The sequence below is a fragment of the Daucus carota genome, chromosome 9 (assembly GCF_001625215.2).
Source record: "Daucus carota subsp. sativus chromosome 9, DH1 v3.0, whole genome shotgun sequence".
In the NCBI taxonomy this organism is placed as follows: domain Eukaryota; kingdom Viridiplantae; phylum Streptophyta; class Magnoliopsida; order Apiales; family Apiaceae; genus Daucus; species Daucus carota.
In genome coordinates, this window is record NC_030389.2 from 42,586,902 (window position 1) to 42,604,177 (window position 17,276).

At 33.9% G+C, this 17,276-nt stretch overlaps 2 protein-coding genes, 1 long non-coding RNA gene and 1 other non-coding gene across 4 annotated transcripts; 2 read left to right on the top strand and 2 right to left on the bottom strand.

Moving 5' to 3' along the window:
* Window positions 1-6,216: 6,216 nt before the first annotated feature.
* Window positions 6,217-7,074, bottom strand: LOC108200350 (uncharacterized). The gene is made up of 3 exons (XR_001802669.2): window positions 6,932-7,074; window positions 6,796-6,844; window positions 6,217-6,565 (listed from the first exon to the last, which is right to left on the bottom strand). It is a non-coding gene; the product is annotated as an uncharacterized LOC108200350 (long non-coding RNA).
* LOC108200348 (uncharacterized) lies at window positions 6,349-7,719 on the top strand. Its single transcript, XM_017368464.2, has 2 exons — window positions 6,349-6,574; window positions 7,065-7,719. The coding sequence occupies exons 1-2, from the start codon at window positions 6,349-6,351 to the stop codon at window positions 7,478-7,480; spliced, it is 642 nt and encodes a 213-aa protein (XP_017223953.1). The 3' UTR covers window positions 7,481-7,719.
* Window positions 7,720-9,196: 1,477 nt separating this feature from the next.
* On the bottom strand, window positions 9,197-10,417 carry LOC108200349 (uncharacterized). The gene is made up of 3 exons (XR_010287721.1): window positions 10,144-10,417; window positions 9,298-9,435; window positions 9,197-9,206 (listed from the first exon to the last, which is right to left on the bottom strand). It is a non-coding gene; the product is annotated as an uncharacterized LOC108200349 (transcript).
* Window positions 10,418-11,355: 938 nt separating this feature from the next.
* Window positions 11,356-16,032, top strand: LOC108200617 (SNF1-related protein kinase regulatory subunit beta-2). Its single transcript, XM_017368834.2, has 4 exons — window positions 11,356-11,897; window positions 12,728-12,906; window positions 12,991-13,153; window positions 15,568-16,032. The coding sequence occupies exons 1-4, from the start codon at window positions 11,733-11,735 to the stop codon at window positions 15,889-15,891; spliced, it is 831 nt and encodes a 276-aa protein (XP_017224323.1). The 5' UTR covers window positions 11,356-11,732; the 3' UTR covers window positions 15,892-16,032.
* Window positions 16,033-17,276: the final 1,244 nt, after the last annotated feature.

Here is a 17,276-nt window from a genome sequence, read left to right on the forward strand (position 1 = left end):
AAATTATTATTTTTAAAATTTTCTTTTTCTGAATTATGATATTAATCTTATATTTTTATTCAAAAAAAATATCAAAAATAATGATTTTAACTATGCAGTCAAAAGACTTAGAATTATTTGCAAATTTCTTGACTTACGGGATGGTATTGTATCATGATTTTTAATGGCTTTTATTGACTTTTAAAATATAGGTGTATTCAATGAGGTGTATTCAATTAAGACTTTTAAATACTCTTTAAAAATAAAGAGGTATTGTATCAGGATTTTTAAAAATTCTTTTAAAGTTTGAGGTATTGAATTAAAACTTTTAAAGAGTTATTAAAAGTCAACTGTTATTCAATATATCAATGACTTGGGTGGAAAAATACACTCCTTCCGTCCCAGCCAATTCTTTACGTTTGGTTTGGGCACGGAGGTTAAGAAATATGTATAAAGTAGTGGAAAAGAGAAAGAAAAGTGGGTGAAGTGGCGGGACCCATCAATTTTTAATGTATAAAAGAGAGATAGTGGAGTAAAAGTAGTGTGAAAAGGGAGTAAAAGTAGTGTGAAAGGAAAGAAAAGTTGGGAAGTGGTGGGACCCATTGACTATTTTTGGTAAGTTTTGAAATGTAAAGAATTGGATGGGACATCCCAAAAAAGAAACTGTAAAGAACCTGGTGGGACGGAAAGAGTAATTGATAGATTTTTAATGACTTTCTATGAAAAATTGTATAGAAAATTGTCAGGTCATTATTGTCAAGATTTGACATGACATTATTTTCTCTCAATTAACCGATCGCTAGCTATTAATGAAAATTTTCTTGTTTTAATCTTTGGTTCCATGTGCAAATAAAACAGAAAGCTAGCTTCTTAAGGTAGTCACTACTCAGACTATTATTTTTTGGATCAACTAGAGATATGTTAGACTTCAGAAATCTCAGTTCAGGATACCAATATTTTAAGTCAGCAGAATGCATTTTAAATTAAAAACTATGCATATAGCAAATACAGGCATGATTTCAGTTCTGCTCGGCTCGTAAATAGTTCGATAGGCTGGAGTTGGCTCGAAAACTCGAATCGAGTCACCAAATATTGACAAAAACTCGAAATATGATCGGTTCGACTCGAGTTCGATTCGATTAAATATATAAATTATAAATAAAATATTAAATATATTTGTAAAAATATATTTATAATAAAAAAATTAAAAATAATAGAGGCTTGATAAGGCTCGTGAACCTTACGAGCCGAGTAATTTGAAGCTCGAGCTCGGCTAGATAAAACATTCAAATAGCTCGAGCTCGGCTCGATTATTACCGAATCAAATTCGAATATTTTCTTAGCCGAATTCGAGTAGCTCGCGAATAGTTTGGTTTGTTTACACCACTGAGTTGAATTAGATTTTATTTCATTGCACAGGTGAGAAGTATATCCTGCCACATCACCTATCACACTGTTGAGTCTAATAAAAAGACAGGAGCATTATATGAGTACCTTCTACCATAGTATATATAATACAACAATGATACTCTGTACTCGATTTTGTAGTCATCAGATTTGAAACATACACCCAACTTGGGGCAGAAGATCGAGAGGGTATAGCAAAAGGTCCAGAGGGTTTTAAAGAGGCTATATATGATTTTAATAAAAGTCTATTAAAGTATTTGAAAGTCATGAATTTCTAAAAAAAAGTCTGTTAAAATTTTTAAAAGTCGTTGTTTTAAGAGTCATGAATTTTTTTTTGAAATCTTAATAAGGCAACAAAATTCATTAAAAATCCATAAAATCCACTAAAGTCATCCTTCCAATATTTGTCATTAAAAATCATGATACAATACCAGCCCCTTAGAATTGTGTGAAAGTCAAACGACTTATATTTCAAAACAAAAATTACTGGTTCATTTATTCCTTTAATTTCGGAAAAAATTTTGTACTTGAATAGGAGTATTTTTTTTTTAAGCGAATGTCTCCATATTTAAATAGCGTTACCAAAAGGGCCACTGTTTATTGTGATATCCGTACTGCATCGATTGTGGAAATATGATGGGCTAGGCTCCCTTCTTCAAAGGTTAGTAATATTTAGAAGCAGGCCTCTAATGAATAGCGGAGCCCAATTGGCACAGATTAGTAGTGGGCTTGGACCTCGTTTTTTAGCTCCTTTTGCTTTTGATGTGTCATCTAAAGTGGATCAAGATAGGGATGACAACGGGTTGAATCGGTTCGGATATCTGTGATATCCAAACCCGAACCCGAATCCGAAAATTTTTATCAAACCCGAACCCGATCCAAACCCGAACGGATTTGAAAAACCAAAACCGAACCCGATCCGACGGATATCGGATCGGATTCGGGTTTTATCTAAACCCGAAATTGTGCAAAAATCAAAATCAAAATCAGCAGACAGCAATGAAAAGTGGAAGGCAGAGAAGTTGTAGGCGACCAGGCGGAGGCGGAGGTGGACCACGGACTCGGACAACGGGGTTTCAGTGCGCAGGCGGTGACCTGAAAGTTGAAGTCGGCGACTGTGAAATTAGGGATTCATGTGACCGTCTGGTGTCTATATGAGAGACTGGGGGGAGAGTATTGTGTGTGTATTGAGTCTATAAAAGTCCACTGCCACTGAATAATTTAATTGCAATTTGCACGGACTGCCTGATGACCCGTAAACTATATAGCAACTTAGTACATGTACATTAGTATAATTATAATTATAATATATTAAATAATATATATCATTGTCCAAAAAAATATATATAATATAAATAATATATATAATATATAATATATGTTATTTGGGTTTTTTTCGGGTTTCGGGTTCGGATCGGGTTCGGATCGGATTTGGATTGCGGGTCGGGTTTCGATACGGAATACCTAATATCCAAATCCAAATCCAAACTCGTTCGGGTCTAAAAATCAAATCCAAATCCAAATCCAAAATATCGGGTTCGGTAAAATCCATTCGGATCGAAACGGTCGGATATCCATTCGGATCGGATTTTTCTGCCATCCCTAGATCAAGAGCATCGTGAGCATCATGCTCTTGATTTATTTTTTAAAATAATATAATATGTGATTTCTAGTAATTATCATTTTTTAAATTTAGTTTTTGTTTATATTTAATTATTATTTGAAAGAAAGTTGGGGAGAGAATAGATAACAATGAGCAGCAGATTATGAGTAAACCAAGTTTGACTTGATGCAAGTTGAGCAAGCAAAGGAGACAATCATAATATTTCTAAACTAATGCTGCTTCACCGGTCGCCTAACCTTGGTGTATACCAATAGTTCAGCAGAAATGTTCAAATTTAAGTAGAGGAAAGCTTTAAATCGACTTACCGTCATTTTGAATATTTATCATTTCAAGTTCATAAGTCCAATTTTATTAGAAATATAAAAGTAAATGAACGGTCATACTCAGCGAGTATGAGTGTGCTAGCCGTTCTACTGATTAACATAAATACGAAAAAACTGATCTAAACACCGAATTATCAAAAGAAATTCATAACTATTTCTTCAAATAATTGTTACATTTTGTGTAGCACTTTACTCTTTTGAAAAAATTGTTGTCAAAATCTATTTTATAAGCCACAATGTTTCAATAGTATTGACTATATTGGTTGGCTATAATTTGAAAATAGTATGTTATTAATATTTAGATTGTTATTAATATAATATATCAGTTTAATATGGTAATATATAATATTAAAGGGTTAATTATCTAGTTGGTCACTGAAGTGGGCTTAATGTATCAAATTGGTCACTGAACTCAAAACGGTATCAAGATGGTCACTGAAGTGGCCATAAATATCAAACAGGTACCTTGAAATATAAGTACAAGCAATAAAAATATTATTTATAAAGTTTTACACATTATTTTTGAATGTTACCTAAACCAAGTAAAAGGTAATGACTTTTAATATTTATGATAATATATTTAGATTTTATCAAATTTATTTATTATTTATTTTTAATTAAAACAAAGAAAATAGCTTTATAATAAAATATAAATAATAAATAAATTTGATAAAATATAAATATATTATTTTATATACTAGAAGTCATAACCTTTAAGTTGGTTGTGGTAACATTTAAAAATAATGTGTAAAATTTTATAAATAATATTTTTACTGCTTGTACTTGTACTTATATTTCAAGGTACTTGTTTGATATTTATGGCCACTTCAGTGACCATCTTGATACCGTTTTGAGTTCAGTGACCAATTTGATACATTAAGCCCACTTCAGTGACCAAGTAGATAATTAACCCTAATATTAAATTAGCGAGAAGGAGGAAAATAAATTGTGGGAATGACGTGGAATTCACTACAGATATGTAATGTTCGACAAATATAGTTATCCATAAATTCTTATGATTGGAGATGCTCCAATACACCGTCAAAGAGAAAATGTTAAATTAAAAATCTCATCATTGGTCAAAAAATATAATTTCCGGACACCCATCATTATCACGAACTCGTCTCAAGCCACAAATATGAAATATCAGCAAATCCAACATGTACATTTGTAAAGATGAAGCACATTAGGTGGGGAACTGAGGAAGTAGGCTTGACAAAACACAGAACTACTAGTTTCATATGTTACCATGATGCACAATGCAGTTTGCAGTTGACTTGACACCAAGTTAATTCTACACCATATATATTATTAGTGCACATAATTTATGTATCTTTGAGTATTCAACAGATTACACAACCATTATTTAGATGGAGGTAGGCTACCAACCTTTTTTTCTTTCCTAACTTCCATTTTTTCCCATTTTCCAACTGAATTAACTCCCACAGATTATTTTTCAACTAAAACATGGAATTTGTGCAAGTATTCATCTTTTTATATGTTTCTTTTTGGTTTTGAAATTCTTAAAGTATGTCAACTAATTTGTAATTGACTAGTTGATGTGTGTTCTTGGCCATCAATATTTGGGACATGGCATTTTAACTAAAATCATGCAGAATTCAAATTCTTACCCACCATTTTACAAGTTAGTATTGTGTGTCGAACAAGAATTTCTTTTTTATTTTCAAATCATGATAGTTGTTTGTGTTAAAAAGATATTATAATCATGAAATGTGTATTGGTTAGGATATGGTTTTATACAAGGTCTGGAGTTTGAGTATCGATAAAATTTTGCATGAGATATCGATAATTCAGAAATAAATTTAAAGTGTCATTTTGATTTATTATGTATATCATCATATATCTTTTTATATATCTTTTTATATGTGAGGATATGTTTTAATATATGATTTAGAGTTTGGATTTCGATAGAATTTTACATGGCATATAATTGAGAAATTTTGTTTTGATTTATTGTGATATATCATTTCGTTTTGATTTATTATGTATTGTGAGGATATGCTTTAATATATGATTTAGAGTTTGAATTTTGATAGAATTTTACATGACATGTAATTCAGAAATTTTGTTTTGATTTAACATGACATATCTTAAAAATAATTTTTTTTATTATTTTATCACGTCTCTGTCTGTATACAGGTAAATTCGATATTTTGACAGTTTAGGGTTACAATCTCTGCCTACCATCGGATACCGATAGACCCTCTTCCTTTACCTTTTATTTTCTATATTATATTTCTTTCTTTTTTAAACAGAAAAATTCCCTCTCTTGAAAGGGAGCTTCCTTAATTATCACTTGAAAGTAACTTGAAATATTTTAATATCTCTCGAAAAAATGTGTATGCTGCACGCTCTTTCTGCGTGCAAGACAATCTCACTGAATGCATCAACTTATTTTTGGAAAAAATATATAAATAATATATTTTACTCTTGTTCAAAAAAAAATAATATATTTTACTTAAAAATTTGTCTTATTTCTTTCCATAAGTATGATTTTTTCTAACAAAATAGAAAAAAAGTAATATTAAACACCTGTTGAATATTAACCACCATTTTCATCAAATAAAGAGGCCAAACATAGAAGCCCTTAGCTAAATAAAAATATACTAGTCATTTCTTTTGTCAGCACATAATTATTTAACAACGTTAATCGACGAGTCAATCTTGAAATAAAATATTCTAAATTAATAGTCATTTCACGAGTCAAAAATAGTAAAATAAAATAAAGGGCAAATGGTGAATTGAGATGGGAGGAAAAGGAGAGTAGGTAAGAAAACACAATAAAGAGGATACGTACAATATTCACTACGGCGTTTGATTCATGCACGGTCTTTGTGTCCCGTAGACATCTTATATATATCATTCACAAAGAGAGGAAGGTAAGTTTTCATTGTTACGTTGGTTCTAAGTTTATCATACACGAAGTCACAAACCAATACAAAAAGCTAGAAACAAGGAGTTTCAATACAAACACAAACACAAACATTTCTCATCATGAGTAAAAGCATCCTCTTTCTAGTTGTATTTTGTGTCATATGCGGTCCTGCAGCCTTCGCGGTAAGGACTGGAGTTGATGACAAGAATGATCCGTTGACGGAGTTCTTTAACAGGGAGGAGAGCATAAAATTTGCAGGGTATGGGGAAGACAAGCTCTCGACAGTGCTGGTCACCGGGACTTTGCTCTGCCACCCTCTTTATCAACTTCCATTTCCTGTTTCAGGTATTTTTCTCAGTATTTTTATTTCATTTCATTTCTCATGGATATCTAGTAGATACTTGACTGTCGCGCCAAGAATTTTGAAATAATATTTTCATCATGAGCATGCAACTTTTGCAAATTAAACATGTTGTTGGACTCGAGGCAAGTAAAACAGTAAACACCAACTCATATCTGAGTTTCTATGCATAGATGAAAAGTTTATCATGTCTTATGTAGATTACCTCATGATATTTATCACAAACAGGATAGTAATTCCTGAAGTCTGATGCGCTGCACACAGAAAGATAGAAATGGTTAGAATGGGATATGATTCTAAGGAACTTTGAGTTTTATGAACATTGAAAGGAAGGGATACACCTGTATCTAGTTGTAATCTTGTATTGCAAGTCGCGTTCCACTTTTATGTTGAGAAATGTAAAGTTCTCAACCTGCTCTGGCAGCCGTTCAATTTTCAGTGCCTGATTCAGTTAATTTTCATCTGGAATTGCAGGTGCATCTGTTGCTGTGTCTTGTCGATCAGGACGGAAGAAAAAGCAGTCATATGAAATACAAAGCACAACAAATGAAAATGGGGATTTTCTATTTGATCTTCCTTCCCACCTCCATGGAATTCCAAATTTAGAAAAGATTTGCTGTGTTAGTGTTCATCAGCTGCCCAAGGGTTCTCCCTGCAAGCCGGCATTAGCAAGTAAACACAAAAGAATTAAATTATCGTCCATTGGGGAAGGTCTTCGTACTTACACAGCTGGCACAATCCAAGTAAGACCTAAAAATGCAGAGATTTCAAGACATGCAGGTGGACCGAAAACAGACAAGGTGAAGGCCAAAATACAATTAAGACCTAAAAATGCAGAGATTTCAAGACATGCAGGTGGACCGGAAACAGACAAGGTGAAGGCCAACTGAAAAGCATTCAAGAACACTGGAATATGGCAGCAAACTCATCTGAATGGCGCTAAAGTCGTGTGAAGGATTGATAGATTCATATATTTATATAGACTACAGTGAAACCGTAAGCACATCCTATGCATTTAAAGAGAGTGAGAGAGAGCAACTATATGTACATTACAAATTTTCCATATATGTTTGGTGTGCAGACTCCTTTAAATCGAGTCACTTTCTCAGCAATCATTCATCTTCACAAATTTGCATATACTCATTTCATTTCATAATCTTCTATGCATTTTACTACATCCAAGAATGACCTTCCATAATCCATATGACAAATATAGAGAGGCAGACAACAGTAAACAATAAAAGACTAATATACCAAAGTCTTTAAGAAGATACAAGTATCCAAGAGAAATTCACTGTTAATTCTCGAATATTTTTAAAAAGAACAAAAAAAAATGGACTTAAATAAGTTTCAAGTTGTGATCAAGAATCCTCTGCAATTTTGTGATCCGCTGCGGAAATGATATATTCGGTAACATCAGCACAGCATTTCAGTTGATCTGCTTTTTCTTCGGGTATCTCTACAGAAAATTCTTGTTCAATAGCCATGACGAGCTCAACCCTGTCTAAGCTGTCAAGGGATAAGTCTTTCTGGAAATCAGCTTTTTCTGTAACCTGTTCAAAGTTCAGATGCCAATATCATGTACGCATTTTTCACCACATTATTTGTACTATAACTAGTAACAGGTCAGTATAGAAATCCAGCATTTCAGCGTGTGCTAATTTATTTTTTATTAAAGTAACTTGCATGAAAATTAAAAAATTGATTAGCATGAGTACATTTAGTTCATTATATACCACTATCCTAGAGCCTTTGCTATTTTTTTGACAATATATAAATTCTGATAAAAAAAACAAATGTTTCAAGATACATTAGATCTTATATATTTAATTAGGTACTACTCAATTTTACTGACTTGTATTAATTTCAATAATTATATAACTAATAAAATAAATTACTTTAATTGATTACATAATTTAAAAATAAAATAAAAATTTGCAAGATGGATGTGGATTTAACATATATAATCAGTCTATAAAATCTAGAACACTTTTCTAGACATAAAATGCATAATATGCAGTAAAATTGATATTAATAGTTCTAATTGTATTTTCCTTTTCTATTCGCCACAGAGGTCCAGATATCTAACCACAAAGCACAGAATGTTTCAGTTATGTAAATTGAAGAAACTCTTATATGTCTACTATTCGTGAAAAAGGTCAGGATGTGTTGCAGCCTACTTTGGCCCTTGAGTGGCTCCGTTCTTTTATATTAATTATTATAATCTTTACTCTCTCTTATATGTCTACTATCGTCTATCGGTGAAAAAAGTTCGGGGTGTGCCAGACCTACTTTGGACCTCGAGTGGCTCCAACCTGACTATACCAAACCAATTCATTAGTCATCCAATTACAGGTTGAAGTATGCAACTGGAAAAAGACTATGCAAATAGATCACCTTTGTGGCATCAGTTCTGTCAAATCGCTTGACCAATGTTATAACCCGAGCCATTATTTGATCAGAGCTGGTGCCAGTGGTTGTGCACAATTGTCGATTTAATATGTTTAATGCATATATGTCCTTGACAAGAAAGCTTTCTCTCACAGAGACCCCAATCCGCATGTGACCAAGAATAGTGTTTCTTAGGCTTTGCATGTTGGAGGTCGGTCAATATTCCTGAAATACAAAATTAGTGAGGTTGCAAAGAAAGTACAGAAACAACTCTGGTGTGTGCAAGGGAAAAACTAAACAAGAAGATTCACATCACATCAAATTGTTTCAGGAAGAGGAAGACAAGCTAACGATTCTAGAAACAGCACTTCTGCATTTCCTTCCTCTTCAAGTATGCTCTCAACTACTATGTTCATTCCCATTTCCCACCACAGTAACAAAAAATACAATGTATCTGAACCGGAAAAAAGTAGGCAAACAAAATTCAGTATTTTAACTAAACTAAAGCTGTGTCATTTTATTTTGAATAAGAGTTGACGTCTAAACATGGTCAGTCTGCAGGAGGAAGAAAAGCGCCTTATGTGGCATATTCAATCAAACACAACGATATGTTTGTTGTTTAGAAATAGTTACAGTAAAACACTGCCGTTCTTATCATATTGTATGCTAAACGTTCTCCATTGACCCTTACAATACTATACTAACACGTGACCCTGCGCAGACTACATAAAGCTGGGAGCTAGAGTAGACGACACCCTCGACAACAAAGCCTTCTCTCTTAATTTCTTCTTTGTTCAACTAGTAGGTGGTGCCTTGCAATTTGGGACATTTCCCCAGTTCTTACGACTTTTACTTCCATCTGTGCTTATTAGTCCCCTAATTCTTCACAATACTAAATTTGCCGGTTACGAGGTTCATACATTGTACTATTTTAGCTACGACATAAATATCGCGTAAGCATAAACACATTAGTATACATCAAATATTCATTATTCTTAGTAATTAGCATCGAGAAATGACCTACACAATATATATAAACATTTTTTCATTAGGCGATTATAACTTGCAGTGCAGGCAGCAATAGATTAAGTGAAAGTTTAAAGATTAAGCATACTAAATCTAATTGAAAAGGCAAGCTATTACAAAGAAGAAGGCAAATCACCAGGTAATAATCAAAGCCCGGCTGCAAATTACTTGCACACAAAGTGTTTGATTTATTGCCGCAGAGAAAAACAAGGCTCGGAGGTCAGGGGCCTATTTAATTATCACGATTATTAAAGGAGCTTTTATATGTGCACTTCTTGGCTTACATTTGGGCCCAATAATAAATTAAGAGACCCAACTTGACCCAATTGTTAGATGGATGCTTCTTGCCTTCTTTCTTCCCTTGGAGCCTTGTAGAAAAATTTTAATTTTTTTTTATTGTTCTTTTTGGGAATTTCCGGTGAAATTAAAACTTGTCAATACTCAATAGTCACTATATTTACAAATTTATGCTTCTGATTTTCTAATTCTTTTGTCTTTGTGTTTGTGTCTTGTGATTTATCTCCTTAGTATTGCCTTTTTTTTGTTGAACTTCTCTGTAATTTAGATGTAATTAGTTTCGGATATAGCAAATTTCTTTTTTGTTCCTTGTAAATGTGCTAATGTGCAAGACATTTGACAAGAAAATGTGAAAGAATATTATTGAAAATTGATAAAATCATTATTTTGATAAATATATCATGTTTCATATGGATGGGTAATATATTCGGTGTTGGCCTTTATTATCACAATATTCGTCATTAGAGTTAGTAGACAAAAATAGTGGAGTATTGGAGTTCGAGTAACAATTTTTTAGTATTATTTATAAAATATTATGGAAGAAAGAGGATAATATCTATAATTAACGTGTAGAATATCACGATCCGGAAAAATGCTCTCTAATATTATTTTATTAACGATACATCGCGTAGCGTTTTGGATATTTATCAAAGACTCTACACCGTTTAGCATTTGTTAGAATTAAAAAAACAGAACACTATTTCGTATAGCGTTTTAGTGGCATTAAAAACACAAAACGCTACATGATATTATATTTTTTTTCAAAATTGAAAATGTTAGATTATCCAAAATTAATAACTGATATTTGGGATCATTTTCCACAATTTTGTTATTTTGGATATTATCTATGTGTTTTGTGCCTTTTTTTTTTCCAAAGGAAGATGGGCTCCTCTTTAAAAAATAATAATAAAGATATCTAAATTCTTTTATTATCCGGGTAAAAATAATAACAAAAAATATAATAGATTGTATAAAAGTAAAACTGTCATTGATTGTTATGATTAGGAAAGGGCTACCCATTATTAAAGTTAAAGGAATAATAGCAGTTCCAAACTCATTGGACTGTCACAACATCATCACATCTTCACCTCACTTCCTTTTTTACCACTTTTCCTTTTTCCTTGTGTTTTTTTTCCTTCACATTTTCTCAATCTTAAAAGACAACTTTCATGGATTAAATCTTCATAGAACTAGTAGTTTATATGATATATCTACATGTATGTATGTCACTTGTAAGAGTGTCATAATAATTTATTGATCTGCGAACAAGAATCCTGGGTTGGTGTTCTTTCCTGTGGGTGTTGTATATATACAGGGAGAGAGAGATAGAGATAGGGAGAGAGAGATAGGGAGAGAGATATAAGAGAGGGAGAGAGAGATAGGGAGAGAGAGATAAGAGAGGGAGAGAGAGAGAGAGTGATTGTTGTAATGGGAAATGTGAATGGGAGGGAAGAGGGTGACCTTGACAGCCCATCTGCAGGCCGTGATATGGCAGCAGAGGATGGTGGTGTTATCGTCGATGGTGAATTTATGGGCCCTTCTCCTCCATCTAGCCCCAGGGCTGCTCAATCTCCATTGATGTTCACTCCACAGGTCTCTTCTTTTCACTTTATTCTTCATACCCTTTGTTTTTATGTGTTTTAACACCTTTTTATGTGTAAAGTTTTAATCTTTTTAGGTTCTTAGGCAATTATTGCAAGTGCTTCACTGTGGTTCTTGTTAAATTACCAGTTTTTGATATGGGTTGTTTTTTATTTTATGTAAAGTTTTGATCTTTGGACTTGTTGGTGATGGTTTGAATTATGTTATAGCTTATTTGTGGGAGTGGTTTGCACTTAAGTTGATAAATTGAGTGAATAAATTGGGGGCTGGGAAAGGCTGCTACTAATTGGTTCTATTTTGTTTGGAAGAAATTGGATTGGAATGATTTCAATGGGCTAAAGAAGTTTGTAAATCTCGGGGTTCCAATTAAAGAAGTTTGGCACTTCTCTACCTATAGACCGCCATCATGTCCCAGTTTATCTCCTCTTTATGTTATGTCAAAATATTGTATAAATGATATACATTTCGTCTATTACTCGGTTCTTGGTATTATCTTACTTGTTTTATATTATTAGATTAAGTCAATAAAATTTGGGACTGGAAAAGGCTTTTCTGATGGATACAAATATTGGCTAGTAATAGATTGGATTAGAAACGTTAAATATGCTCAGTCAGATGACTTTGATCTGTAATATTTAACTTTCGTATTTTAAGTTCTGTCACTTCTCTACCTGTATGCGGTCATCATGTCAAAATATGCTTGTTCTACTGATATATGCCTAAAAAGTTTCTTCTCTTATGGTTGTTGGGACTTAGGACTTCCCGCTCATGCTATTTGATGTACATTTGACAGTCACTCATGATTTTGTTATGGCTTTTAGGCCCCAGTGGTTCCTTTGCAAAGACCAGATGAGATGCACATTCCAAGCCCTTCATGGATGCAAACAACATCTGCGTACGAAGACATTTCGAGTGAGCAAGGAATTCCTACAATGATAACATGGAGCTATGATGCCAATGAAGTGTTTGTGGAGGGATCATGGGATGATTGGAAGACAAGGTAATTTTTATGCGTTCCTTCCCTAGAATCAAGAACTTAAACCTTTTGATTAGAAATTGAAAGCTTTCCTATTACTGTTTTTAGGAAACCCTTGCAAAGATCAGGGAAAGACTTCACTATTTTGAAAGTTCTCCCTTCAGGTGTTTATCGATATAGGTTTATTGTTGATGGACAATGGAGGTATGCCCCTGACTTGCCATGGACCCAGGATGATGCAGGAAATGCCTACAACATATTAGACTTGCAAGTAAATTCCAAATCTCTTTTTATTATATGTTTATAAAACGTAGTTAGATTTTTAGTTAGCACCTTAATTTGGCAAGCTTTCCCGCTGCTATTGAAGCTCTATAGCGCATGGCAGATTTGTGCTGCATTCCACTTTTATAATTCCTTTTTCGTCAACTGCAGTGTGTATCATTGAATTATTTGATTAGTGTTTGTCAAACAATAAGATAACTTCTAGCTAAGAGTATAAATCCTCTCAGCTGCCTATTGATACACAGAATCATGATGTAAACCTCACTTGTCTGTGTTAGGACTTAGGATACTGGTCAAATATTTGGTATATGTTATGGTGGTGACTTTATATCGAAATGTTCGAGTCAGGTCTGAGATACCCAGCTATATTGCTTGATTTTTATAATGCAAATCAAATATATTGATATAGTTGAAGACAGACATGATCATTTATTTTATTTTATTTTTGGAAAGGCAAGGGTGGTTTCTTAGATGACCCTTACAAGGAATGAGCGTATGCTTTTCTTACAATTCTTGTGGAAACAATATAAGATATGCTGAATTTTATTGAAGTAGCTCTAGCCTCTATATTCATAGTGAGCAGCCTATGTTACTTCGACTCTTCTATTTCGCTAACTGTACCCATGTCGGACACTTGGTCACCAGGACCTGTCATTTATTTCATGTCGGATCCTTTGCCTAAAATGTGGTTACTTTGACCGACTTAAAGACCACATATGAGTCAAACTAATTATTTAAAAAATATATATGAGGACAAAGAGAGAAGCAAAATGAGATAAAAGTAGGGAATGCGCCTAATTTGTCAAGTCCGTTTGGAAAATAAGTTTAATATGAGTTTTATTATTGTTTCTTTTCATTTAGGTGTTTTTTTTAATTTAAATAATTGTTTATCAATATATTGTCACGTGTCCCTGAACCCTTTCAGCCTTGTAAATGTCCCCGTGTCCTCGGTTTTCAGATTTTCGAGTCGGACACTTGAATGCATGGTGTCTGATACTCTGTACCCAGTTAGAGTAACATAGGGTTGTACCACTTGTGCGAATCCTGGTATAGCTAAGTCAACATCATAATTTTGAAGATAATAGAGCTTACTAAATTAGGAATTCTCTCTTACTAGTGATAGGTAATTTATAGGCAAACCATTCTGCTACTGTAGATTAACTTTGTATCTGATTTACTCCAATGACCTCACATAGTCACATTCTTTCAATTAAATCTAGTCGTATATGATTTCTACACTTATATGAATAACCTTGCTAGTTGCCTTCCTTGTAATTTGCATCAAATTAAAATTTATACAATGCTTTGCTTAAAGGGAATTTATTATTTTTTTTGAGCAAAAAAGGGAATTTTTTAATCTGCTAGGCCCTAGCCATTAAACTTTTCCCTATTGGTTCTGTTTAAATTAAGATTTTGGAATTTTATAAATCAACAGTGAACAGTTTGAATACTTTGACGTCATTGAGCATCAAAATTTGACTGTTTAGATGTGTTACATGATGACACAGACACACAGTGCATGTTGTATGCTGATTTGATGTCTTTGTGGGTCTGGTGGCAGATGTAGGATTACTTTATTTTGTACAAATTCGATCACAATTATTTCAATGATATTAACTATGCTGTTTATGATTTACATTTTAGCTTTGGATCAGATATCTAGTATTACATCCATCTATGGCCTGCAAAGATTTCTAATTTAAAGCTCATGTGAAAATATGGAATTTTGGGGATGTTGTAATCCTGTCTCTTGTGCACTGTTAGTTTCTTAGGTTGCGTGAAGGCCCTTTTAAGTCTCTCTTCTTGCATATATCACTTGTGAAGTTCCAGCATTTGCTATTTTATGCCAAATAGTTGCTTTACTAACTGATTGGATGAATTGTTTATAGTAAGAATTAAGAAATAATAAGGTCAAGTCCATCATGCATATATCTGACTTGTAATTTTGTGGCTGTTGCTGTCTGTTGGTTTACTCCATGAAATAGGGAAAGATCCAGAGGAGTGTAATCAAAAGAACTGAAGGATTACGGTTGTCAATTTTTTCTTTGGACATTATCCAACTCCTTCGGAATACCCCAGCGCCAATTTTTTAGCCAATATCAGATAGTATGCATTTCCATGTTCAACTAGCACCAGTTGTAGCTACTTAGTTACTGTTATCAAAATCTGGCATTATATGACATCGAATTTGTCTGCCTTACAAGTATGGAAATTATGTATGCTGCAAAATGCATCATCAGTGTCTTGCAAAACGGTCAGTCGGTTGTAGCCACTAAATATTTTTGCAAAACTGAATTTCTCTGTATGTGATGCTTTTATAAATGGCTACTTAATATTGTGGCTTGTGAATATGTTATGTCGTGAATATGTCATGTCTTACAATGCTTTGGTGTCCTTGTGTAGGAATACGTTCCCGAGGATATTGAAAGCATAGCTGGTTTTGGACCCCCACAGTCCCCTGATTCGAGCTACAACAACTCGCAGCTTGGTGCAGAGGACTTTGCCAAGGAGCCGCCAATAGTTCCTCCCCATTTACAAATGACTTTGCTTAATGTCCCTTCTCAACCTATGGAGATTCCGCCTCCCTCAAGACCTCAGCATGTAGTGCTTAATCATCTTTACATGCAGAAAGGGAGAAGTAGCTCTGCGGTGGTGGCACTAGGTTCTACACATCGTTTTTTCTCCAAGTATGTGACAGTGGTAGTCTACAAATCTACACAGAGGTGACAGTAACACATACATTGTATGGCTACTGACCTTCTTTAAGATCTTATACGTGCCATTGGTACAATTATTGTAATCTGGTGCCATTAAACAGCAGTTAGTCTGATCAAGAACTTGATCGGCATAATGCACATGATTTTATGATGTTTTGTGTTGATTGAAAGTGTGACTAAGTGGTGATCGACATCGTAATATCCTATTTTTGAATTTTATCAGAAGGATGACAACCCTGATTGGTCGGTCAAAATTATACTACCTCCAAAAATCTTAAAATTAAGTTATAGAACTATACTTTATAGGAGCATTAAAGTGTGTGCCGTATCCCTATCCCTCGATGTATACAATTGAGTGGGATCGATGGGTGGTCGGAAAGGAATGCACCGATGGAGTGTGATGTATATAATTGAGGGGGACCGATGGAGTAGTCGGGCCGGGAAGGAATGTACTACCGCACTCCCTGGACCGATTCATCCAGGCGGAAAAAACATATAGAAACACTAAACAAGACCATTAAAATGATTCCAGCGTGCATAATGTAGGCATCTTAACTTGTTTATATATCCGTACTCAGAGTCATAAGCTGCTCCTAGTAGAGACTGAAGGGTTTTCTGCTTTCAAGTGAAACTATACGAGCTTGACTCGACATCCAAGTTGGGCAGACTTACTCCTTGGTTGCTATGGACCAGAAGGCTAGACATGATTACTACATTGTAGCAAGTGTAGAGTTTGTTGATGACTTTGGCAGATGGTTGCAGGTGCTGCTATACTGCGGTGAATGGTAAACTAAGCATGATCAATCAGGTCGGCTACCCATTGGCCATTGGTAATGACGTAATAGGACTTAATCAGCGAATCCACGAAACAAGGATTAGTCGGAGATTAATTGGATTGATCGGGAATTAATCAGACAATTAACTAAATGATCAAAGATTTAATCAGTTCGGCGAGTTACGAAATAAGGATTAATCGGTTATTAATCATGATTAATCACTAAATTTTAGAACAGAGCTCGTTAGTGAACCCAGGATTGACAGTTTTATTCGACCCGATGGATACCCGACCAGACTGGATCTACCCGAACCCGATTTTTTTGGATCTAGTTCCAGATTTCGATTTTATTTTTAGACCCAAATTTTTTTTGTAGGAAGACTACGGAAAACTAGATGAATCAATATAAAACTGATGACAGTAGCAAAAACATTTCACCAATTGCATCAACACAAAAAAGGACAACGATAATTAGAATTACAAAATTTGACAACTCCATTTATTATTTGTAGTTTTCAGGTATATATTTTGTGAGAGGACAATTTTACCCATGGCAAAGCTAGGACTAGGAGTCGAGCACTAAGAGTATAATCACATTTTGAGTTATGTATTGTACCCAC